This window comes from Prunus mume, linkage group LG2, assembly GCF_029339155.1.
Source record: "Prunus mume cultivar Tortuosa linkage group LG2, ASM2933915v1, whole genome shotgun sequence".
Lineage (NCBI taxonomy): Eukaryota > Viridiplantae > Streptophyta > Magnoliopsida > Rosales > Rosaceae > Prunus > Prunus mume.
Genome location: NC_142699.1, coordinates 24836070 through 24847996, shown reverse-complemented (window position 1 = coordinate 24847996; position 11927 = coordinate 24836070). Strand labels below are relative to the sequence as shown.

At 38.6% G+C, this 11927-nt stretch overlaps 1 protein-coding gene across 2 annotated transcripts; it reads right to left on the bottom strand.

Annotated features, from left to right (window-relative positions):
• Positions 1-1324: 1324 nt before the first annotated feature.
• On the bottom strand, positions 1325-11620 carry LOC103343754 (uncharacterized). 2 transcript variants are annotated; one of them, XM_089045956.1, is made up of 12 exons: positions 11333-11620; positions 10683-11237; positions 9092-10282; positions 8643-8970; positions 8219-8474; positions 7918-8134; positions 7405-7757; positions 6785-7297; positions 5394-6600; positions 4865-5218; positions 4458-4695; positions 1325-4307 (listed from the first exon to the last, which is right to left on the bottom strand). In XM_089045956.1, exons 1-12 carry the CDS (start codon positions 11420-11422, stop codon positions 1552-1554), a joined length of 8058 nt encoding a protein of 2685 aa, XP_088902082.1. In that variant the 5' UTR covers positions 11423-11620; the 3' UTR covers positions 1325-1551. The 2 variants fall into 2 exon arrangements, with proteins under 2 accessions (XP_088902082.1, XP_088902083.1); XM_089045957.1 differs by having other exon boundaries at positions 10683-11248; positions 11333-11619.
• Positions 11621-11927: the final 307 nt, after the last annotated feature.

Here is an 11927-nt window from a genome sequence, read left to right as displayed (position 1 = left end):
CGTTTGGTAAATTTTAATATAAAATTGTTGTAACTGTGAATAATGATTAAAATAGACATGATGTTGAAAGTGTTATGTACTAATCGTGTGGTGGTAGTGGTGGTGATGGAGTGGAGGTGGTGGTGATGATGAAGGTGGAGTTGGTGGTTGTGGTAGTGGTGGTGGTGGGGATCGCAGTTGTGGAGGTGGTGGTGGTGGTGATGGGCAGTGGCAGCATGGTGGTGGTGGTGGTGATGAAGGTGGAGTTGGTGGTTGTGGTAGGGGTTGTGGTAGGGATCGCAATTGTGGAGGTGGTGGTGGTGGTGGGTGGCATGGTGGTGGTGGCAGTGGCATGGTGGTGGAGGTGGTGGTGGATGTGGAGGTTTTGGAAGAGGTGGTGGTTGTGGTGGTGGTGGAGGTGGAGGTGGAGGTGGAGGTGGAGGAGGTGGTGGTGATGAAGGTGGAGTTGGTGGTTGTGGTAGTGGTGGTGGTGGGGATCATAGTTGTGGAGGTGGTGGTGGTAGTGGTAGTGGCATGGTGGTAGTGGTGGTGGTGTTGGTTGTGGAGGTGGTGGTGGATGTGGAGGTTTTGGAGGAGGTGGTGGTTGTGGTAGTGGTGGAGGTAGAGGTGAAGATGGAGGAGGTGGTGGTGGAGGAGGTGGAGAAGGTGGTGGTGGAGGATGAGGAGGAGGAGGATGTGGTGGTGGTGGTGGCGGTGGCGGTTGTGGAGGTAGTGAATGTGGTGATGCAATTGGTGGAGTTGGATGTGGAAGTAGAGGTGGTGTCATTTTTAAAATGAATGATGGTATTTTGGGAATTAAAAAATTCATTCTGCTTTTAAAAGTCAAAAGGCCCCTGCTTTTAAAATAATCAGGATATTTTATTTTTACCAAACACCTTAAACTCCTTAACTTTAAAGTGAAGCAAGTTTTTGGCCAAAAAAAGCAATCCCAAACGGGGCCTTACTTGCCAATTATATGTATTTATTCATATATATCCTCCTTGTAATCAAGACATTATTCCTTACCTAGAATAGGAGAACCATTGTGTAATCACCAAGTATTTATTCCTATATATCCTCCTTGTAATCAAGACATTATTCCTTGCCTAGAATAGGAGATACATTCTGTAATCACCAAGTAAAGGCTCTGTATATATTTCCTATATTGTCTATCAATTAAAAGCATCGAAGAGATTCAAATCCTTTCACAAGCTCCGTATGATTAGTTTAGTTTAGTTGGTTTGTTTTCTTGGGGTTTCACCCCTTCTTCATAAATAAATAAATAAATTACAATTGAGATTATCTCTCAGAAACAAATGTCTAATGTCATACAAATTGAGACAGATTCAAATCAAAATCTTTCACTTCAATCATTTTACTTCTTAATTTGTACATAGCTCCGCTTTAAGCCCATGCATCATCCAGGAATCATCACTAACATGACATCACAACATCAAGTTCATACATAAGACAAGATAATTTGTCTGTACATCATAAAAACCATCAATTTCATACATAACAAGATTCATTCACATAGCAAATATATAATTATAATATATTAGCATGTGATGGCTACTTTTTGCCTCCTTTCTTCTTGGGTTTCTTGTTCTTGCCCTTTTTCTTCCCCTTGTTTCCAATTTCATTACTGCCAGAAGCCATAGCATCTGCTCGCTTAGACTTTGGATTTGACTCTTTGGATATGCAACATTCCTCATTTGTATTGTGGCTGTCTCTGCCCCCGGCGGCATCATCACTCGTCTTATCAGATACAGCACCAGGATCAAAAGGTTCCACCACACCAGAGTTCGATGGCAGGATCTTAGAACTCTTCCCTTCCTCATAATTGGAATTGGTTGCATGAAGCACACGACTGAAAGAATTATTACCTCCTGCTTCAACAGATGTAGCTTGGGAAACTTGTAGGACAGGTGGCCGTTTAGGAAACAATTTTCTTAGAATGTAATCCCTGGAATGGTTGGCCTTCATGTCAACAAAGATGACATCTGAACATAAGAACCTTGAACAATCTGACCCGAAACTTGCAATTACCAAAGTATTACCAATCTTCTGAAAAGCTGCAGCTAGCAGCCTCGTATTTATGTTAAGAGATTTGTGTCTCCTCCCACTCTTAAGGGCGTCAAAAAATTCCCACGGCAGCTGCTCAGTGATATAGTCCCTTCCCAGCAAATCATAGAGTTCATCTAGACCCATGTCAAAATTTAAATAAACCAAGCATAATACGACAACAAATCTCAATATGAGTTGAGAATAATTGTTCTTCCAATTTGCGTCGGTCTTTTTAATCCATTCAACCATATCCGCCTTATTAAAAAGACACCCCTGAACCACATAAATCACAAAATGAAGGATGTCAATTAAAGATTGTTGCACATCACCACCAACTATGGAACTTAAGTTGGTATCTTCCTCCTGGTACATGAGCCACTCAACAAAGCAAGAGCTTGTGGTGACAGCATAACCCTGAAAGCAAGTTGCCGAAATCAGAAGGCGCTCTACAAGGTACAAAAAGCAACCAGGTGATATGTAATCACGAACCACCCTCCAGTTCGCATTATAAGTATCAACTAAAGCTCCATACAACTTCAACATTATAGACACCTCTCTCGGTTCTTCACTGGTGTTTCCAGGGCCAATATTCTCACATAGATTCTCAATGAAAGCCTTCCATGCCGGGTGGCAGTCCAGTTTTACCACAAGCTTCTCATATAGTTCACTATTATTCAGCTTACCAGACCCGAGAATAACCATTGCAAGCCTTCCAATCTGCCCAAAAGACAGCACCTTCTTCGAGCGGGTATGCTCAACTATTACTTGTTTCAGCACATTCTTTAAAGCATCAGTTCTTCTAAGAGCAATCATATTCTCCCTCAATGAATTCCTCCAATCCAAAGGAAATATATTCGCAACAACAGTATCAGTAGAAAACTTTACACATCTCTGCAATCTCTCGGTATCTTGATTCCTTAGCTTCAAACAATTTGATTGCAAAAGATATTCTGAGATCTCACAAATATGGGTAAGACACCTGCTTTGGTAGAACACTGCATCATCAGCATTTTTTATTGGAAACTTGTAAAGATTTTCAAGCTTCTCCAAAACTTTCATGCCAACAGAGAGCATTTCTGAACTCCAATAACCATGTGCAGCTGAGACAAGCTGGTGAACACTAATGGAGACCAACTTCCCATGATTTCTAAAATGTCTTTTGTCCAGACCTCGAACCCAATCAGCATCAGATATGAGTAAGACATAAACTGGAGTAAAATTATGATACAACCTCCACACTCCTAAGTAATCCAAACAAAGCTCTCCGTACCTTCTGTAATCATTAGCATCTTGGTTTTCAAGGCATCTGAGATATTCAATTATGAAAGCAATTTTATCCTTCCAAAAAATCCAGAAATATATCAATGAATCTATAGATACCTGATTTTCAGATATTCTTCCTTCTGAACACATTATCAGATCCCCATCAACCAAATCCTTTTCCCACACATACTTATTGACGCTTGAAGAAATATGAGCATCCAATATTTTTCGAGCAGATAATAATTCACCTCTAGTACTCTTATGCCTCTGACAAATATTCATATAATTTTTTATGAAGGCCAAGTTACTCTGCTCATTTAACAAAATGTCAACCTCAGTGCAAACAAGCTCATAAAAGCTTTCTGTTTCATTCTTAGCAAATGACTTGGCTTTTGATAAATGCTCCTCCTTTTGTGAAAACTGTTGTATGGGCCAGCCCTTTCTGCCATGTGACCAAAGAGAGTTTGCAAGCACATAGAATAGAATGTGTAATGATGCTTCTTTGAACTTGCCTGCCTTTCCAAGGAAACCAGCTTCGAGTAGAATATCGCCTTTCAGCTTCGCAATGTCTGCAGCTTCAAGATAGTTTCCAAATTCTTCTTCCAACAAAAGAAGCTCATCAAGGAGACCCAACTTCTTCAAAAAGTTCCGCATCAAAACAATCGAATGAAATGCTTTAACAAAGTTCATCATGGATCTGTTATCTTTCAACTCATAATAGTGGGATGCGCAGCTCTCCAGATATTCTTGTTCAATTTTATCTATTCCTTCACCTCTTCTGGCAACAACGCCGTCCTCTATTGCATGCTGTTTCCAATACTTGATGTATTGTAAACCCATTTGAAACAGTTTTCCTTTGGAACAAACAGTGAGACACTCGAAGAAATAATTGCCCCTAGCATACACATCCGCAGCATCTTTATAGCATCCAGCTAGAGAAAAACATTCCCCAGCTCTTTCCAGATCAGGCACGCCACATTTATCCAAATAAATCCTAGCTGCACCAATAAAGTCCAGAGGTTTCAACAATAAGTGGAAGTACATAACATTACAGGCAGGGGTGCAAGATTGTAAATGATGGTGAAATAAAATCTTGTACTTGAAACAAGAAATACGAGCTAAAGATAAGATATGTTAAATAGTCATACCTGCTCTCTCATATTCGCCCAAATCAGAAAAGCATCTCGCAGCGGAATCTGCCTTGCCTATAGCATCAAATATTTCAGCAGCTTCCCTAAGAATGGAATTGGCCTCTTCAAGATTTGAAGTTCGCATACGGTCAGCGATAGCTTTAAGGCCGGCAGCTTTAGACCTTCTTTCCCAATATGTATCACCACCTCTCTCAAAGCACATTGTGGCCATTTCATAGTTATGTTCATGATATAGCTGCAAGTAACAGTATGATGCTTGTAATGAAAAGAAGGATTATAATGATGATGACAATAAGAACAATATGAATTAAGCAATACTGCAACAAATACTTCAATTGTTTATCGCTCCTTTTCATCATCACTATTCATCTTAATTGTTGTTACAAGGAGAAAATTATGCAAACCTTAATTCCCCGTGATTTCCACTCCTCTGGACTGCTTGCAACTTGCATTGCCTGTGCGAGTGAATCATCCAGTTGCCTAACTTGTACAAGACATTTCTTCTTCCAATAGTCAAACATTGGTTTGGAGAGCTCTTCTACATTCTCACAAACCCACAATCTCTGTCTCGTACGAGTAACAGCAACATATAATTGCTTCAATTCAGAGCACAGGATGTTGTGCCTAGCTTCATTGAAACTTGGAAAGCCCTTTGGTAATGTTGAGTCAAGTAAATCTCGTTCCTTCATGTAATCATATATGACCCTCCATTGGTTTTTCAGTGGTGATGATCCAAAAAAGTTGTACAAGAGTACGTCCTATAAAAGGGACATGAATGTTACGAAAAAAGATAGTAAATATTCAATATATTGTGCAGCAGCAGTAAACCATCATTTTCTAAGGTGAAGCCAGAAAAAAATTTGCAAGGGAAAAGGAGAAAATATCAGATCATGCTACTCTGATAATAGATTCTCTAAGGCTTTAAAAAAAAACCTGGAACTCAAGGCCCTTGCACTCCACAATGGTGAGGACAAGAGCATGCTTCCCCACAAACATGGAAACATCTTTCCTGGCACCATCATCTCGCACCAAAATAACCTGCTCTGCACCAAAGCCAACTATGTTTCCGGTACCAGTTGCACTATTTCCAAATATTTTTATGATTGCATTTTCATTTTCTCCAGATTCAAGCAAAACTGGAGCTTCCCCATAAATAAGACTGGTTTCAGGGTCTAAAACATCAATAGAGTGGGGAAAAAAACGATAAATCAGTTCAATAATGCTCTGTGATAACTTTAGTATACCAGCATGGGTACGGAAATTTTGAGTCAAATGAAACATTTTTGAAATTTGTCCCTTTTCTTTTCTTTCTTCAAGCTTATTGCTTCTTGCTTCCAACACAAACTTCTTGTGGAACAAATGTCGTATATCTTGGAACCGAAAATCAATACCCCTTGCAATTGTTTGTGCTGTATCCCCAGAAAAAATAAAACCCTCATCAATATTGTTGATGCACATATGTTTAAACAGAGCAATTTGACTCATTGTGAGATCTTGGACCTCATCAATATAAACAAAGTCCATTTGATCACCCCCATATTTTTCATGCCTGAGACGACGGTGAAGATCAATTACAAAATCAGCCAGATCAAATTCACCATTTTCCATCTTCATTTTTTCATAAGCCTGAAATATATCGTATATTTCTTCTCTCTTTTGCTTGCTTAAATTGGAACCCCGGCCCTCTGACAATTGAACATAGTCATCGCGATTGAGTTTACCATCACCTGCATCCATGGCTCCCAAACCACCTTTAATATGAGATATTATCTCTATAAAGACTCTTGAAGCATCGAGCTTCTTTGTTAACTGGATATTAAAATGGGGCCAGTAAGATGAACTGAATCTCTCATACTTAACCTCCTTTGTCCTTATAAAGGTCTGCAAAGCAACTGATCTTGAACTTTGCAATCGACCGTGTGTAAGTTTTGTTGCATCAAGGAATCTTTCAAAGTATGAGTTCCCCAGTGTTCCATCAAGCATCATCAAGAACTTATGGAATGTTATGACAAGAGGGTAAGAATTGGGAGGAATATCATGAAATGAATCCTTGATATCCTTGAATTGGGCTTCCTCCTCATCAAAATCAGCCATATCAATCAAACTCTTTTCAGTTGAATCACTTCCACCACATGCAAAACTGCGAATATACGAAAGTTAGCAACTTGTGGAACAAGAAAGAAAATTTCAACTGGGCAACAGAAATAAAGATTCCTAATGTATCCTTCAAGAATAATATTGTATCATGATTCACAATAGAATACCCTGCAACTAAACAAAAGAAAATAAAAATGCAGTATCTTTTTGTTGAATAATCCACGTACCTTTTTAAGTTTAAAACATGCTGCTTGATGGCAAAACACAGTTTAGGACTGACGGTCACAAAAAGCTGGTGTAGATTTCTTCCCTTAGTAGCTGAAGAACTCTGTTCAACCATTCTATTTTGACTACTAAGGCATCCTTGCACAGCCAATTGGTAACATTGTTCATTCTGAAACAATTTCATGGTTAAAACCGTGGTCTTCCCGGTTCCTGACCGTCCAACTATAAAGCTACTTTTACGATAAAGAATAATCTCCATTTCCTGGTCAGTGACTTCGAACGGAAGATCCAACTCTCTACCCTCACGGTCAGACAGCAAGTGGTTTACTACACCAGATGACAAGGAGTAAAATTTCATGAGCAACAAGCTCTCGCTGACCTGTGAATTCTCAACATAACTTCTACCGTCAGAATCATTATCACCGACTAAATCACTCTGGTTTTCAGTGATGCTAAGATCCTTGAATCGTACAATGTCCAAAGAGGATGGCCAGCTCTTGGGAACTTCCAAATCACTGGTCACAAATGACAATGAAAAGTAAAAGTTACTTTAAAATTTCAAAACATGATGAATTATTTGTATCTTTAGAATTTCAAAATACGAGAATGCAAAACAACATACCTCTCAAGACATTTCTCCTTGCACCGGTTGATAAAATCATCTGTATATCTTTTCAAAATACTCTCTAGACGGTTTACCAATTTTGGAATATCCTCTAGAGGCAATAAGTCCCAAACCTTCAATATTTGAATGTATTTCACATCCTTTGCAATATCAGTTGTGCAAACAATGTAATGACCTTCAACCATATATTTCCTCAAGATATGTGAATAGCTTCCACAAATTGTCCCTACATTTGGCTTCTTAGGTCTCCAACCAGTGGAAAGCTTCAGCAGAAGATTTAATACAGACTTCTTTAAACGGATTGACTTCAGCTTTTTGAATGACTTCAGAAAGTTATCACTGAAAAGTACCTAAAAGTAATGGATTGGGGGAAGAACAAAATTTGTAAAATGAAATATATAAAAAAGTTTTGAATGTAGTTGATAGAAAGTCCAATATCAGAACAAATATTGAAAAGTTTGAGAACAGGGATTTCTTGGAAATTAAGGGGAGAAAAAATCTACAGATTACCTTCCATCTAGAACTTCTAAAAAATATGCTGTCAGGATTAAGCAAATCATCAAATTGGCCGAATTCTTTCTTCACCTCTAATATGGCCCCGGCCAAATCCTTGTCTTCATCAGCATTAAAGAAGCATTGACGACGTTTGGCATCAAGGACCAAGGCCTTCCAAACAGATTCCCTATCAGATAGAGTTCTTTCATTTCCCAGAATCCAAAGGCAATGCCTAAAGTCATTAGGGAAGAGTAGTTATTTTCACCAAACTTATCAACAATGATACAAAAACATACAAGTTAACATAAAACCACACCTAGCCCTTGTAAGAGCGACATTAACTCGTTGCGGTTTTGATATAAAATCAATGGATTGATGAATAGTAGATCGTACAGTGGACACAATAATTATGTCATCTTCCCCACCCTGGAACCCATCAACCGTCTTCACCTTCACAGTAAAGCCATCAATCTTGTCATACCTCTGTCGAAGTTTGTCCTGAACTGCAACTACTTGAGCAGCATACGGTGATACCACCCCAATACTGAGTTTCTGTTTTGAAACAATCCATTCTGTACCAAAAAATTTATGGTGAGAAAAATTATTACACAGATTTTAACATTTCTTACAGTTCAATCAACCTTACAAGCATATAAAATAAACCACATGGAAATCAAAATCATTGAAAATATTCAATTGAGAACATGAACATGACTCAGCAGCTAGACATACATGCATACCTTTGTACAGCTTCCGCAGTATTTTCAGAATAATAGCAACCTCGACCATATTCTTTCTACTACGTCCATCCTCATCCTTCTCCTCTCTTCCATCAATTACATTTATAAAAGAAAAGGGACCATACATTGACCCTGGAAGATAGTGTTTCTCGTGGCTTCTTTTTTTAACATTTGGAGCGTCTAGGATCTGGTTGTTATAGAAATTTGTATTTGGGAACAAACTTATTGAGGGATGCATTCTGTATTGCATATTCAGAAGGTGTTTTGAGTGGCCCATTGAGCTCAACCTCTCAAACAAGCTTCTTGAAAAACCAGCCTCAACAGAAACCTATGGAAGAAAACAAGTTAGGTATAAGTGCAAAGGAATAAGAAGTGGAATGAAAAATTGCAATAAGAGAAATGAAGGATAAATATATAGACACATGTATGACCAAGTACTATCAACGTACATTGCTGTTCACCGTAGCTGGTAACTGACATTCATCACCAACAAGAACAGCATGCTTCACACCTGGAAGTTGCAGGGGTATTGTTGATTCACACTCTTTCAATTGTGCAGCTTCATCAATAACAACAATGGTCAGTGGCTCCATTGCCAATCTATGCAGCATATACGAACTCGACGCAGTGCAAAAAATTAAGGAAGCTCTTTGAAAACAGAATTCCATTAGAGCTTCTCCATTCCTAAAATTTGGAAGGTCAAGTCCACTAAGAGAATCCTGTAGAGTACGTAATACTGAAAGGCATTCTTTTCTCTTCATGCACAGCAGAAATGAGTTATCTACAAATGACTCTGGCACATCTTCAACTTCTGAACAAGAGCAAAGGTGTTCCAATGCTTCAGAACCAAAATCACCATGCAACAATAATGATTCAATGGAATCAAATAATCCTATGAGCGAAATCATGTTTTGGAAAGTATGTGCCAAAAAGTAATTTTTGGCTATATGGGTACAGAAGGTAGAAATGCAACGTCTTAGCGGTAATGCAGTAGAAACAAAGCTATCTCTGAAAAATTCAACAAATGATTTACACTTCCCTTTGATAACTTGAGTGTCAGTTCTGCATTCTTTCTCTTTCATTTCACTATCACCCTCATGTTCTTTCTCATTGCTCAACTCATTTTCCAAGAAAATATGGTAATGAGAAACACAATCTTCAAGAAAACCTATCATTGAAGCGAAGCAAATACTCCAACCAGTCACTGGCCCCAAGCACTCAACTAGCATTTTGACACGGTAATTCAAATATATATCTTCAATGTGTGGTCCAACTTTGAGTCGCTCCTTATTCCCAAATAGAAGAATTTCTCCCAAAGAATTGGACTTTGCTTCAGTTACCATCTTTAGAACACAAGAAGCAACTTCAGTTATTGCAACATTCGTTGGGGCACAAATTAGAGTCCTACAGTTCATCCGTAACAGAGTAAAAAGAAGCGTCGCGGTGGTTTTAGTTTTTCCTGTCCCAGGTGCACCCCATATAAGTTGCACGGTAGACTTGGAATCCCAACGCAGCATTTCAAGGCAGGCCAAAACTGCCCCAGTTTGGGACTCATTCAATCCTGATGATGAACTCTCAACTAACCACTTATCCCGGATGTCATCATTTGTTTCAGAACAGAGATAATTGTTTTTCTGAGCCTGTTAACAAGCATAAGATTTGCAATCATCCCCAAAAATAAATGTCAATTCTGAAGTATAATAACAGATATTCCCCCTCCCCACCCCCTCCTTTTTGAAAAACCCAATGGAATCATAACACTGATGTGGCATGGGAATAAATTGACGGGAGAAAATATGTCACTGCATAACTGGAGTGTCACAGATAAACACAGGAAAGAAACTTTGATCCAAAAGATAAAGAAGGAAAAGAAAATGCCATTTTTCTTGTTAAACTTTAAAGATTATTATATTTAGTTATGAAAAGACACTGATATTTGGGTATGATCTATGATGTGTGGTGAGTATTACATTACATCATGCATCATGTAATAGGTCTCATTTTAGTGAATGCAATGCGTTACGAAACCTAAGGTCTTACCACAGAATCGGTGCACAAAACTTCCTTGATAATCTTCAGATTTCCAGACTTGAGCAACGCTTTCCATATTCTGTTATTAGGAATTAAATTCACCAGGAAAACCAAAAATAGTGATGTATGAGTGATATCTTTGGATGCCTTGACTCTAAAATAAAGAGAAGTACTGTCAATGTCATCCTCGTCCTCATTTTCTGGGACATTTGTGACTGAAACAAAAGCCCAAGAGGACCTCCCTGTCCCTACCCTTTGTAAATCAGAAACCGTTTCGGGTTTGGCATCTGCTAAGACGAAAAGATCCCCGGGCAAAGTTTTGTATGGTTCCTTGCCACGATCATTGAACCTGTTTCTCCAGCAATCAACCTTGATATCATATACATTTTCCCCGTAAGGGCCATAAGGATTGCATTCTTCACAACCAACAACTTCAGCAGATGGTGCTCTGTCAATGGTTTCCATACTTGAATGCACCTGTGCTCGAGTTTCTTCCAATAGAGGATATAAATAAGAAGAAAAATAATGCTGAACCGAATCAAATGATTCAGGGATTTTTTGCACCTGAAACAGTACTAATAAAAGTTCAGACTAAGTAAGGTAAACCTGCAGATAACATTATTCATGAGAAAACGTTGACAAACTGGATGAAATAATACCTGCTTCTTGTAAAGATTTTCATTTAAAATGTCTTCAAGCGACCAAGAAAACACAATATCAGTGATACGGTCTGTTCTAGCTCCCATCATCTCCTCTCAGTTACTCTCTCTCTCTCTCTCTCTCTCTCTCTCTGTCCCCTCTCTCTCTCCCCCACAAAATACCTCCCACACTTGGCTTACCCGCATTCAGTGTTAAAGAAAAGCATATGTGCTTTGGAACCCAGTTCACAAAAACCCACTTTAATCTAGATAAAGAGATGTTGGATATCTTCGCCACGAAGCTAGTAGAGAAAAAATATATATATGATCAGTGTCAATCATAAAAGAAAAAGAAACAAGGAAAAGAGAAGTTTAGGAATCTTGTAAAGTTGTGATAGAACTAGCACGGGCATCATGCCATGTGTTGAAGTTCTTTTGAACTTGGTCCCCACCTGACCATTTGACCTTAAAAAATGAAGAAGTGCATTCGTCATGACGTCATAGGATGACGTAGGATAATCCATCACATTTGTTTTATGACATTTAAAAAAAAGGATTTGATTTCCCCACTCACACTCCCTTTTGTTTTTTAATACTTTTTAATCAATTTTGTTAT

Bases quoted from the DNA above. Each gene is read 5' to 3' on its own strand.
- LOC103343754 (XM_089045956.1), bottom strand. From the start codon at position 11,422: ATGATGGGAGCTAGAACAGACCGTATCACTGATATTGTGTTTTCTTGG. The intron at 6,601-6,784 runs GTACGTGGATTA...GTATATTCGCAG, and splicing joins CATGTTTTAAACTTAAAAAG to TTTTGCATGTGGTGGAAGTG. The intron at 4,696-4,864 runs GTTTGCATAATT...TGTTACTTGCAG, and splicing joins GGAAATCACGGGGAATTAAG to CTATATCATGAACATAACTA.